General features: G+C 49.6%; 1 protein-coding gene across 1 annotated transcript in view; it reads right to left on the reverse strand.

Moving 5' to 3' along the window:
* Positions 1-10282, reverse strand: part of LOC112116757 (E3 ubiquitin-protein ligase TRIM7) — a 16699-nt gene extending 6417 nt beyond the window's left edge. The window contains exons 1-4 of the mRNA XM_024214451.2: positions 9866-10282; positions 8372-8467; positions 3213-3443; positions 1192-1273 (exon numbers count right to left, since the gene is read on the reverse strand). Of these exons, the coding sequence (XP_024070219.2) occupies positions 1192-1273; positions 3213-3443; positions 8372-8467; positions 9866-10282 (826 nt within the window). The remainder of the gene's footprint in view (positions 1-1191; positions 1274-3212; positions 3444-8371; positions 8468-9865) is intronic.
* Between the last annotated feature and the right edge of the window lie 3983 nt (positions 10283-14265).

A 14265-nucleotide genomic window follows, 5' to 3' on the forward strand; every position in this document is an offset into this window, starting at 1 on the left:
TGGCGCGAACCGCAGCGGCCCCAGGGTGATGTGCTGCTGCTGCCAGGGCCGGCTCTAGGCTTTTGCCGCCCGAAGCAAAAAAAGAAAAAACAAATCAATCAATAAATAAATAAAAGATGGCCAGAATGCCGCCCTTGAAAATGTGCTGCCCCAAGCATGTGCTTGGTTTGCTGGTGCCTAGAGCCGGCCCTGGGCACCGGCCAGCCATAGGTTTTTCTTTGCCATGTGGACATACCCTAAGAGACTTGTCCAATATCCCCCAAGAAGTCCCTGGCAGAGCAAGGACTTAACCCCAGAATTTGAAAGTCCTCCACTAGCATCCTGGTTATTGTGCCATACTTCAGGGCAGGATTATGTTACCTTGGTGGGGAAGGCTGTCACTGACTCTGGGTAAAATCTGTCTCAGTGCCGAGGGCCTGCTGATGGAACTATGTAATGGATCTCGGGTCTGCCAATGGAATTATGCGAAGCAACTAGGGCCTGCCGACGGAACTATGCAACACTGGAGTCCCACATCAAGGTCTTAAGAGAAAGGCCATCGAAGTCACTGTAAAGATGCCCAGTGACCTCAAAGGGCCTTGGATCAGGCTATAGGTGAGGCTTAAGTAGTGGTGCGCCACGCCATGTCTGAGCCACCGTGCCAAGCTGAATTTCATCCTAAGGGTTTAAATCAGTGGTCCTCAAACTTTTCAGGGCTGGGAGCAGGGCCACAGCTTCCAGTGGAGGGGGTGTGTGTGGACAGGGGTAAGGGGGCCAAGGCTGGGCCACAACTGGGGGCAGGTCTGAAGCCGGGAATGGCTGGGGGGCAGGGCCGGGGCTGGGAGCGGGGCCTGAGCAGAGCTGGGGGCAGAACAGAGCTGGGTGGTGTTTCCTCCCCGCTGCTCCCCCCCAAAGGTTCCCTCACGCCCCACAGGTTGGGAATCACTGACATAAATGGTGCTCATGGGATATGTAAAGGGTGAATTGTATGTTACACAGATAAATAAAAGGAGGACTCCAGTCTCCATAGTTTTCAATCTGGTGCTTGATTGAGCTCCCTGGTAGGAAAAGGAAATCTGAGAGTTTCTGAGGGTTTCTAAATTTCCACAGAAGACGCTAGAAGGAGCCCAGGGTTTGTGTGGAGTGGCAGGCACCCTTTCTGTCCCAGTGTGCCCACGTGTCCCTGATTATCTCTGAAGGGCTAACACTGACCGTTCAGCAGCACTCGTGAGAAAAGCATGAGGGAGTGTAAAAAGAATGCAGCTCCGTACCTGTTCAAGAAGCTCGTCATATCCTAGAAGGGGGGAAAGAAAGAGATACTCCCTTGCATTCATGTCACTCACTGGACAGGGTGTGTTCTTCATTCCCACCCGCTCTGTGGACTACCCACCAAACGCAAGTCTATAAGTGCTCCTATGCATTAATCCTTATCCTTGACTTCAAACTCATACTTTAGCTCTACGTATCTGTATTAGCTCTAAGTACCCACAAAATCTTATGCCTAAATAAATCTGTTAGTCTTTAAGGTGCCACCGGACTCCTCGTTACTCTTTTCTCTTTTCAATCCCCAGTCATGGCCAAAATTAAGTCCCTACACTCTGGCACTGACTTCCTTTTTTGCTGGTGGGTGCTCCACCCTTGCTCTGCCCCGAGTCTCCACTCCCGCTCGGCCTCTTCCCCCAAAGCCACACCCCCACTCCATCTCTTCCCACCCTCACACTTCCCCCTCCCCAAAGGCTGCCCCCGCCCGCCCGCTGGCGGCTCCCTCGCTCTTCTCTGCTCCCTCCCCTGAGCACCTCCCACCTGCTCCTCTTCACCTCCTCCCCCCGACGCCCCCCCACCCGCTCACCACTTGCTCCTCTCCACCCCTCAGCCAAGTGCCTCCTGCCCACTGTGCTGCTTGCTCCTTTCTGCCCCCTCCTCCATTAAGGGTGAGTGATGGAGGGAGGGAGTGGAGAGGGGCCCTCAGGGGAAGAGGTGCAGCACAGGCAGGGCCACCCGAAAAGAGGCCAAGTGCTGGTGTGGCCATGGTCCATGGGTTCTGAGCACGCCCTATATTTTTTCCATGGGTGCTTGAGCCCCGGAGCACTCACGGAGTCAGTGCCTATGCCTACACTGACATTCCCCACATTGATAATTCCGGATAAGACATTCCCCTTGTTCCTTACATTTTATAAGAGCTGAGGGCCAGATACCCATCCTGTGTGTATATCAGCACAGGTGACTTCAATGGATCTGTACCAATTTTCAACCAGCTGAGGATTTGGCTCTATGGATGAAATGGACCCTTGTGCAGAGAGCCCAACACAAGATACTATTGAAATCCTCCAACCAGAGCTTCAATGGAGGGTTGCGGTTTGGACAAAATGTCATTGAAGCTAGAGGAGAATGTCAGATACCTGCAAAAAACACTTAAGCTCGTTTATTGCAGCCCCCACCTAAAACATAGGGATATGCAAGTTTGCCCAGGAATTAGAACTATATGGGCTGGTTACTGGGTGAGGGTGTTTGGGTGAACCACACAGGAACAGGCTGGAAGAGACACTACAGATACACCCTGGACAATCACGATGTACTGCTAGTGAAAGGAGGCTTGGAGCTGTGAGCAAAGATATGATCTCCTGTTGTTTGGGTCCTTCTGTGTTCTGGGAAACAGGACTTGTAAATGAATTAGATTCCATGAAAGGTCTCTGACTCCACCACCAATTTCTCCTCCCAGCTGGAACGACCCGCAAGGCATAAGAACATAAGAATGGCCCTATTGGGTCAGACCAAGGGTCCATCTAGCCCAGTATCCTGCCTTCTGACAGTGGCCAGTGCCCAGAGGGAATGAACAGAACAGGTAATCATCAAGTGATCTATCCCCTGTCGCTCATTCCCAGCTTCTGGCAAGTAGAGGCTAGGGACACCATCCCTGCCACAAATGTTTTAGCTAGCTGCTTGGGCTAAAAGGAATAACGTGGAGCGGCGGGGATGAATTCCCCCATGACGCACTCTCTTTTGTGTACCAATCCCAATAGCTTTGAATGCAGCCATCATTCAGAAGTAGAGCTGGTTGGATATTTTTCAAATCAAAATTCCCATCCACACCCCACACTCGGCCATTCATTTTTATTTATGTATGTATTCTGTTGGGGGAAATGGCTGCCATTATTGAGGCATCTTATTTTTGTGATGCTGATGGGTACAGGCCTTCTCCTTCCATGCCCAAGAGCTCATGGCTCCAGCCTTACCTTGAGCAACTCAAGCACCGGCTGTTGGATTTTCTCTTTCAAGTCTGTTATCAGTTGGTTGAGGAGTGAAATCTCCTTGGAGAGCTCGGTGAGGTTCTCATTCTGCTTCTTGGCGATGCCCTTCTCCATCTTCTCCAGCTGGCTCAGGAGGAGATGCTCCTGGTCATGCAGAAACTGGCGCAGACCCTCGAATTCAGAGATGAGCATCTGCCGCTCCAACTCTATAGTTTTCTTCAACAAAAATAAATGACCAGGTAGAGGGCAGGTCAGTCAACTCATTTGATGGATTGTACATCGCTGAATGCAATGGCAGCATGAGGTAGTGAATAGAGCTAGCCAGAAATTTTTGCTGAAACAGGTTCCCACTGACGAATACCAATTCAACCAACCCCCTCAAATTTCCATAGATTCCGGTGCCAGAAGGGACTGTTGAGATCATCTAATGTGACCTCCTGAATAACACAGGACTTAGAACTCACCCCACAAAAAGAATTCCTTTTGTTACTAGAGCATATCTTAAATAAATAAGCTAGCCCTCCCACTTTTTACCTGCCTTAAGGGCAAGAGATGGGGGGAGGGGGCAGAGAGGAGCGAGCAGGGGCCGGGATCTCAAGAGGATGAGGTGGTGCAAGGGAGGGGTCTCGGGGGGTAGAGACATCGCAGGGCAGGGTCTCAGGGAGAAGAGGTGGTGTGGGGGTGGGGCCTCTGGGGGAAGAGGTAGCACAGAGGCGGGGCCTTGGGGAAGAGGCAGAGTGAGGGGCCGGGCTATGGTTCAGGCGCTGGTGCCCCCCCTCCACTCTTCTAGGAAGCTTCCAACGCTCCTGCCTCAGGGTCTGACCCTAAACCCATTAAGGTCAATGGGAGTCTTTCCACACACTTCAGTGGGCTTTGGCTCAGGCTTTTGTCTTTCTGGGCAACTACCCCCTTTCTGTGCTACTACCCCCATCTGTAAAATGGGGGTAGTAGCACAGCCCTGCCTCACAGGAGTGCCGTGAGGATGAAAACATTAAAGACTGTGAGGTGCTTAGATATTATGGTAATGGTGGGCTGATAAGAACCTTAGATTGCCTATAAACTTGTGAAGAACATGAGTGAATTTCCGCCTTATGTGATCTCTGAACTATAAGTAAATTCACACAACCAGTTAGTTACGCTCTCATTTAACCCAGTTCCAACCAACTAACTACATATTGACTACATCATTTATATATTGAAGGGGGACTTCAAGGCCCAAAGAGCTTAAAAACTAAGTCCTGGTCTACACTACAGAGTTAGGTCAACGCAAGGCAGCTTACATCGACCCAGCTCTGTCAGTGTCCACACTAAAATTTCGCTCCCACTGACGTAACTCACCCACTACACTGACTTAATAACTCCACCTCCACAAGAGGCGTAGAGTCAATGTGGATGTAGTTAGGTCGACGCAGTGTCAGTGTAGACGCTGCGTTGCTTACATTAACTGTTACCGACCTTCAGAAGCTGCCCCACAGTAACAATACAATCGGTGCAAGCGCTCCCAGTGAGGACATGCACCACCGAGACAAGCTGCAGAGTGTAAACACACTCAAGTGATGTAATTACTGCAGCGACTGTACTCTGACGTAAGTTAGGCCAACTTCATTTTGTAGTGTAGACATGCCCTAAAAGGCAAAATGGGAGAGGCGGATGGATGAGACCAGCAAATGGGGAGGGAGCGACAGGGTGACAAATGTGGGTGTGCCTTTCTGTACGCGCCCAGAAGAGGGGAGTTTTGAGAAGGGATGTGCGATGATGGCTCTACAGATGTTGATGGGGCCCTTCTGCTACTTTAAGGGGCAGACTGGGAGACAGTGCAAAGACTAGGGCCTGTGGCCATGGGTGCCACCTTCCTCCTGTCCCCGGGGGTGCTGAACCCCGCTCAGCCCCAGGCCCTGCCCCCACTCCACCCCTTCCCCAAGCCCTACCCCCACCTCGCCTCTTCCTGCCCAGTTCCACCCCCTCCCCTGAGTGGACCCCATCGCCACTCCTCCCCCTGGAGCACCCCTGGAGTTGGTGCCTATGCCTGTGGCTGTTGGTTGTGTGCACATGATAGTTTTATCACCACACCGCTGGGGCTGAAGTGCATTTGTGCATGCACAGCCATCACACAGCATGGCTGTGCTTGTACCAGTGTATTCTGGACAAATATGTATGTGACTCAGCAGGGTGAAAGTAACTTACAGGACTTACCAGTACTGCCGGAGTCCTGGGGGGCGTGGCCTCATCCGGAAGAGGCGTGGCCTCAACCAGAAGAGGCGGGGCCTCTCAAGATTTAAAGGCCCTGGGGCACTGGCTGTGGCTGGGAGCCCCAGGGCCTTTAAATCAACCCGGGGCTCCCAGCTGCAGAGGTGGCTGGGAGCCCCTGGGGCTCAGGGGCAAATTAAAGGGCCCAGAGCTCCCGCGGCTGCGGGGAGCCCCGAGCCTTGCCGGGCTGGGACCGGGATTTAAATCCCAGCCCCTGCCTGGCCACAGGAGCTGCGGGCGGGATTTAAAGGGCTCTGAGCTTCCCACCGCGGCGGGGAGCCCAGATCCCTTTAAATCCCCGCTGCGGGAGCCAGTGCGGTCTGGCACGGCGTACTGGCTCTTGCCGGTACGCCGTACCGGACCGTACTAGCTTACTTTCACCTCTGAATAAAGTGCTCAGATGCTAACACAATGTGGAACAATGCGCTCTGGGATATCCAGTCACACAGAAAGCCAGGAGAAAGACCAGGCAAACTGGTTAGACAAGCGTGGTTAGGTGACCCCGGCCACAGGTCACAAAAATAATTGCTGGGACAGTTATCTAACCATCTGCCAGCCTGGCTTTTGGCTAGGGGTGAAATGTCATCAGAATTATTAACAAGTGTTGCCAGCTCTCATGATTCTATCATGAGTCTCACCGCGTTTAGTGTGCAATACTCTCCCTTTTATCTGAATGGCCTGGGGGGACATCCAAAACTTTCGAACAACTTGGAAGTGCTATTTTTGAGCTGTGTTCTAGCTGCAAACTGGCAGGCAGTCCTGGTCCATGTTCAGCTGGGAATAACTTTACCTGACTGGCTGCTGTCATTGCCATTTTCCAGGCTATCAACCAATGAATGGCAGAATTCTGCCTGTCAGCCTCTCCCCTGCCAGCCCTGTGGCTGTCCCAGATTACTTCTACTCTGCAGGCTAAGGGTATGTCTACACTTAAGCCACTACAATACTGTTTGATTGGCAGGGAGAAAGTACTCCCGGGGCAGGGAATTTTAGTTGTGTGTTAGTACAGTGCCTAGCACAATGGAGTCTTGGTCCATGACAGGGGCTCCTAGGAACTGTAATAATAATAATAATCAATAATGAATAATAGCAAGATAATAAACAGAAGGGGGAAGGGCAACAAATTTTAGCTTTGAAGGAATGACATGAAATGGGCACTAGATAGCAACAGAGGATAAGGAATGAAATGTATTGCTCTAATGCAATGTATGGTCAAAAACTTCCCCTGGGTTCTTTTTCTCCTTTCACCTAGATTTGGGTTGCATGTATTTTCCGAGTTAAATCTGGATTCCCCTCCCCTCTCCATTGTTTATTTTCTCTAAATCAAGCATTTATGTTCCACTCCCTTGTGACATCCTCCTCTCACACCCCATCTCCCCTCAATCTTGAATCGAGCAGGCTGATATAATACTAAGCAGGGGAAACTGTGTAGATCTGTGTAGAAGTTTGCATGGTACTCGAGGTCTCTGAGGATGATCAGGATACATGAGGCTCAGTGGGGCATGACCAGTGACAGAGGAATGGGAACATGGGGCTTGATCCAGCCCTGTGGCGATTTGCACAGCTCCCACCAAAGTTACACAGGTTCAACGCCTCTGTATTTGCTCAGCACCAGAGGAGCGTCTCAAGTTATCAACAGCTCCCCTTTCCTTCTACCGAGACAACAGCTGGTGATCCAGCGGGAGTCCAGAGCCAGCAGTCAATAAATGTTGACTTAAATAGCATTTTGCACTGCTTGCTATGTAGTTGTGTTGCACTTTGACTAGACAAGAACTACCGTACTTTTGCACTGGAAAATCTCTTTGTTGTTGCTGCTGACCTATATTCTCAAATGCGATCGATGATTTTGGGGGGTTTCCATTTTGAAGGGTCCAGTTTGAGACACCACAAAGAGTCCAGGATTTCAGCAAGTGCTGAGCTCACATCCCCTGAAAACTAAGCCCCTTTAACTCACACTAGAAATGAGGGGCCCATTTTTGACTGGGTAATTAACCTTCGGAACAACTCCCGCAGGCATGTGGTCAGTGCTTAATTTTGTAATGAAAGAGGTGCCAGGGCTCAAGCAATTTTCTTACATTCATAACCAAAGCAGCAAGCCCAGAAGTGCTGGGGTTATGAACTGCCAAGGCTAGAAGTGCCAGGGCTCGGCACTGGTACAAATTAAGCACCAGATGTGGTGGATTCTCCATCCCTGAAGTCTTTAAATAAAGATTGGATGCCTTTCTAAAAGCCACGCTATGGCTCAAACCGGGAAGATGGGCTTGTTGCAGAAATTACTGGGTGTGGGGCTCTGGGTCTGTTTTGCAGGAGGTCAGACTGGCCTCTAAAATCTAGGGTTCCATGACTCTTAGGTGTCTTAAATAGGGCAAGGGCACCAAAAAAGTGGGGGTGGGGGGGGGTAGAGCATCAAAAATCACAAGTCCCTTTTCAGATTTTAGGTCAGTTTTAGTATTTCTATGACACCTATCTCCGTAATAACCCAATGGGAATCAGGAGCAGCGGAAGCGCCCTAAAATTGGTGGGGGGCTACAGGTGCCTGAATCATGGCTCTGCCCCCTGCTGCACGCCACCCCCTGAGGCACCACCCCTGCACTGCCCCTTCTCCCTGATCCCCCTCCTTCATGCCACCAGTTCCCCCAAGGCCCAGCCCTTGCACTGCCCTTCCCCCAAGATCCTGCCCCCCGCTCGCTCCTCTCTGCCCCCTCCCACTGTTGCTCATCCTTACAGCCGGTAAAAAGTGTGGGGCTATGGCCCCCTGGTCCCACCTGTTCCGGCGCCCCTGATGGGAATACAGTGTTACATACTAAAAAGAATCAAGTTTACCACCGTGCAGACATAAATGTCAACAAGAGTTAGGCTCCTAACTCATTGCTATCTTGTCATTAATAGCAGGCACCCACCAGTAGCTCTTGGCTTTTCTTATCATCCTTTGATTTAAATTCCAGCAATTCTTGTCTCTCTTTCTTCAGGAAATCCAAACGGCTCTTAATTTGTTCCTAGGAACAAGGGGAAACATTCTATTTGATTATTATTATTTATTTTTGTTGGGGTCTTATTGTGTTGGTGTATTTTGTTCTCAGTGCACAGAGACAACACAAGAGAAAAAACTCAGGGTTACTCACACAAACACTCATACAAATGAAACGATCGTGTTCGTACACAAAAAGAGGCAGACCTATGCATACATACAAACAGACAGACAGACACAGAGAAGGAATGCAGTCATATATGTGCATGCACACACACACACACAGAAGAAACTCACATACACATTCATATATACATGAGAGGACATTCTCACACACACAATACTGCTGCATTTATCAGCTGTAAATTCCATTTTAATTAAACTTAGCCCCGGCTCAGGAGAACCAGTGTCTGCAAAAGACCTTATTCATTCTTGGGAATTCTCCCTTGCCAAAAATAGATCGGGAGACTCTCACTCATTTAACCCTTCGTTTTCTAACAAGGCAACTGAGTAAGTAAGCGTTTGCAGCGTCAGGCTCCTTCAGTCACATGGCTTAAATTCAATATACTTATGGAAGACTAACTGGAGCCAGCATTCTCCAGCTTTCCCATAGTATGCACCATATCTTGACAGAGAGATTGTCTTCTAGACTTATGATCCTACACCATCCCTCCCCATTTGCAATCACATAACATCTTGGTAGCGGCCACAGCAATTGCTTACACAGAAAGGTAATGGTAGGAAAGTATTTTGTGTGTTTTTAGATGTCTTTTAGTGCAGCTGGAGAAAATGGAGAGACCAGTAGTTTATGATGTGCCAGCTCCCCTCAGAAGAGTGCTCTGTGGAAAACCTCTGAACTAGGTGATTGCACTGTGCTTTCATGGCGTAGATCAGTGACTCTCAACCTTTCCAGACCACTGTACCCCTTTCAGGAGGCTGATTTGTCTTGCATTGCCCCCAAGTTTCACCTCACTTAAAAACGACTTGCTTACAAAATCAGACCTAAAAATACAAAAGTGTCACAGCCTCACTATTACTGAACAATTACTGACCTTCTCATTTTTATCATATAATTATAAAATGAATCGACTGGAATATAAATATTGTACTGACATTTCAGTGTACAGTATATACAGCAGTATAAACAGGTCACTGTCTGTAGGAAATTTTAGTTTGCACTGACTTCGCTAGAGCTTTTTATGTAGCCTGTTGTAAAACTAGACAAATAGCTAGACGAGTTGATGTACCCCCTGGAAGACCTCTGCATACCCCCAGGGGTTTGTATACTCCTGGTTGAGAACCACTGGTGTAGCTAGAGACACAGTGGGGGATGTAGATGATAGAGGGGGAGAGAGAGACTTGATAAATACAAATATAGATAGACATACAGATCTGATGATAGACAGACAGACAGACAGAAAGATACCTTGTACTCCTGGGCAGCCTCCTCTATGGGCACCACAGTGTGAGGCCGGTGCTCCCGGGATCTGTCACACACCACGCAGATCGACCTCTGATCATCCCTGCAGAAGAGTTTGAACGCTTCCCTGTGTTTCTCACAGAGCCCCTCCTCCGGAGCCTCTTTCGCCCCAGGTACTGCAAACTGGCTGATGATCTCGCACATGTTGGCCAGCTGCCTGTTGGGCCTGAAGTTCTTCTGCTGGAAGATCTCCCGGCACTGAGGGCAGGGGAAATCCATCTCCAGGCCTCTCCAGCTCTTGGTGATGCAGGCTCGGCAAAAGTTGTGGCCGCACTCTATGGACACGGGGTCTTTGAAGAACTCCAGGCAGACCGAACAAGTTGCCTCGTCTTGGAGGTTCCCGGGGAGGAAGACAGCAGCCATGGCTCTTTTCCCTGAGAGCAGGAACTGATTTCACTTTAATGAATGCTTGGCACTGAATGGGATGTGGGTGTTCCCATTCCGAGACCAGCTGGTGTCACAGGGTCATATCTGCAGTGTCAAATTTCTTAAACTGGTAATGAGTCATTCATCAGGGCTTCAGCCAGCGGAGGAGACTCGGATGGAAAACATAGGCAGAGAGATGCCCAACCCCCCCGCCCCCCCGATCTGGGCTTGATCATTCTTAGCAATAGGAGGTTGGAAGAGGATGGGATGCCACTCCAGATGTGAATTCCAGAGCTAGATCTAGACCTGAATGTCATCGCTCCCTAGTGGGCCCAACTCAGAACTCTGGAGCTGAATTCTCAATCTGTACTTCATAGCTCTTACAGGCCTCCATTCAGGATATCACTTGAGTGCCTGCTTAAGACCCATTGACTTCAGTGCTTTGTTGATTAAGGATGCTTTCTTGAACTGCAGCTATGACAAATGTAAGCAGGGTCTGAATGAGCTCTCCCCTGACATCTAGTGATGAGCTGTGGAAGAGGACTTCAGGAGCTGCTTTCCTTTGCACTGTCTCACCCACTCTGCCTCGGTGCTCAGCATGATGGGATTGCTTTGCCCAAGCGGAGTGCCTGAGGGGTCGGTCCTGGGCCAGTTTTGTTCAACATCTTTATTAATGTTATGGACAATGGGATGAATTTCACCCTCAGCAAATTTGTGGATGACACTAGGCTGCGGGGAGAGATAGATACGCTGGACGGTAGCGATAGGGTCCAGAGTGACCTAGACAAATTGGAGGATTGGGCCAAAAGAAATCAACAAGGACAAGTGCAGAGTCCTGCTCTTAGGACAGAAGAATCCCGTGCATCGCTACAGGCTGGGGACTGACTGGCTAAGCAGCAGTTCTGCAAAAAAGGACCTGGGGATTACAGTGGATGAGAAGCTGGATATGAATCAGCAGTGTGCCCTTGTTGCCAAGAAGGCTAATGGCATATTGGCTGCATTAGTAGGAGCATTGCCAGCAGATCGAGGGAAGTGATTATTCAGAAAGGATGTGGACAAATTAGAGAGAGTCCAGCGGAGGGCAATGAAAATGATCAGGGGGTTGGGACACATGACTTACGAGGAGAGGTTGAGGGAACTGGGCTTGTTTAGTCTGCAGAAGAGAAGAGTGAAGGGGGATTTGAAAGCAGCCTTCAAGTACCTGAAGCGGGGTTCCAAAGGGGATGGAGCTTGGCTGTTCTCAGTGGTGGCAAATGACAGAACAAGGAGCAATGGTCTCAAGTTGCAGTGGGGGTGGTCTAGGTTGGATATTAGGAAACTCTATTTCACCTGGAAGGTGGTGAAGCACAGGAATGGGTTACCTAGGGAAGTGGTGGAATCTCTATCCTTAGAGGTTTTTAAGGCCCGGCTTGACAAAGCCCTGACTGGGATGATTTAGTTGGTGTTGGTCCTACTTTGAACAGGGGGTTGGACTAGATGACCTCCTGAGGTCTTCTATGATTCTATGAAATGATCACTTTTGGCTGGTGTTGGATCACAAGTCACTTTGTTATTGGAGGCAGGGGCACTAAAGGGTGGTTATCTTTGTTGTGTGAATCAAGGGCAGTAGAACTGTGCTTGGTATACCCTGACTGAGGGACTCATCCTCAACTAAACTGAATGCGCTAGACAGGGGACATAGGTGCTGAAGCCCAGTGCAATTGCAAGACGGTTGGCGTAGGTACTTGTACTGGGTGGTGTTGGTGCTGACCAAGGGTCTTAGGCATCATTTTATCCTTCCTCTTTTCTCTGTGTAGTAACAGAGCTGCTTGAGGCTCAACTGAGAGTCCTATAACACACCAACAGAGCTAAAATCACTGCTGTGGGACAGTGTGCATTGCCATAGCATCTTCCCCCACTAACTGAAGTCACTATGAGCTGTGTTAAGTGGTGGGATCACTGAAAGGGGGTCTTGGCCCTCCCACTTTTTGCCATGGGCCTGCCTCCCGCTAAGTCCCCCACAGCCAGGCCGACAGCTGGAGCCTGGCTGGGCAGCATGTGGCACCGTGTTGCAGACCCTCCACCTGCCTGGGGTGGAGGTGCCAAGAGCAGCCCCTGGCCCATATCCTGGCCCCCCCACCCAGGGCAGGTGGAGGGTCTACCGCGGTTCCCCACAGCTGCCGGGTCACACGGCTCTTACCCTGGCTGGGCTGCAGCTCTGAGGCCCCATCCCCCATGGGGGGCCCACAGAGTAGGGACACAGGCCAGGGGCTGCTCTCGGCCCCCCCCCCCACCTTGGGCAGGTGGAGGGTCTGCAGCTCCCAGCCTGCTCCAGCTTCCAGCTTGTCTGGGGGCAGGGGTAGGGCGGGGCCACGAAGGGAGCAGGGTCCCTGCCCCCTCCCCCCCACACACTTTTGAGAAGGCTCCGCCACCGCTGGATCACAAAGCGTCCCAGAGTGCTGAGCAGCTGGTGGAGAGTGCAAGGTGCCTTCTTTCCCTTCCCCCAAGCTGGGGTCGGGGGTGAGCTCTGCAGATGCACCTCTGAATTCTGGGTTTGCATTGACCAAGGACAGCAACTGTGAGTAAGGTGCGGTGAAGGGAGGGGCACATTAAACGAACTTTTAGTTGATGGATTTAAGAACCTAAGGCAAAAAGACCCTGCCCAATGTACTCTGGGGTGGGTGTCCTGTTCATGGGTTTATGTTTATGAATCCTGCTTGTGGCCCTCCTTTTTATTAAAAGTTCCTTTTCTACACTCGGACTGTGTGCTTGCAAGGGGGAAGTATTGCCTCTTAGAGGCACTCAGGAGTGCTGTGTAATTGTCCCAGGTTACTGGGTATGGGCTCAAGCCGGTTTTGTGTTGTATCTTGTATTGTTGACAAGGAACCCTTGATATTGAACCCAGCCCTTGTTGCTGCCGACTCCAACTGGCAGAAGGGTCACACAAGCAGTGGGGAAAGAAAACCCCCCAGATCTGAATTCCATACCCAGATCTAGACCTGACTTTTATTGCGCCATAGTGGACACAACCCAAAACTTCGGAGGCAAATTCTGCATCCAGGGTTGGATGTGAACTCCATAAGCGGTAAACAATTCTGGCTCTGAGTTATGGAACAAAGATTTGATCTGAACTTCACAGCTTTATAATGGGCAGAAACAAATCTCTGGTTATGAATTCAGAAAGCTTAGATCTACTGTGGATAGGAACAAAACATCAGATCAGGACACACCTGTACATTGGGATATGAAATCCAGATCTGATTCCCAACTTTTTGAAAGTTTGAAGACAAATGGGAGAGAGATTCAGATTGGAGGTTGGACACAAAGCCAGATCCAGACCCAAGGTTCTTATCTGATATTTAGGTTGCACGTTCTGTCCAGACTTGTGTATAACTTTTGTCATAACTGCACCAGCATGGACTCAGAGCTAAATTCTCCTCTTGGATCCTCAGAGAAGATGAGGATATGTCTGCGCTGATGAGTCTATGGTTTATAGCTGGCTATTTTCAGTGTGTCCACAAGGTGCCAATCTTTCCTTAGTTTTGCAAGAATTGCTTGGGATAAGTAATGATTAAAAATGGTATGGGGGGGGGGGGGGAAGTACAGTGTCTGGTGGCAAAAATACAAAACCCCACAAATAATACTATTCCCACTGACCAACTTCAGAAGAGCCTCTAGAATGTGTTTTATTTTGGCACAGATGCCATGAGGCTCCAATAAACATTGTTTTTCATGAAAAAATGTTGGTTGTTTATATTTCATAGTGTTCAAAACTGGATCCATTTGTAATGTTTTTGAATGTTTTTGTAACTCTTTTATTTATCAGACACTTTTTTGAAAAAAAAAAATTATTCACTGAAAAGCATTTTAGGGGGAGGGAAAAGGCCAGTTTTCCTGGAGAGGAAAATATTCACTTGCAAAAATTGCAATGGATTTTAGTCTGGAATGATCAAATTAATGTCAAGTATCAGAGGGGTAGCCGTGTTAGTCTGGATCTGTAA

The sequence above is a fragment of the Terrapene carolina genome, unplaced genomic scaffold (assembly GCF_002925995.2).
Source record: "Terrapene carolina triunguis isolate 2854851 unplaced genomic scaffold, T_m_triunguis-2.0 Scaffold419, whole genome shotgun sequence".
Lineage (NCBI taxonomy): Eukaryota > Metazoa > Chordata > Testudines > Emydidae > Terrapene > Terrapene triunguis.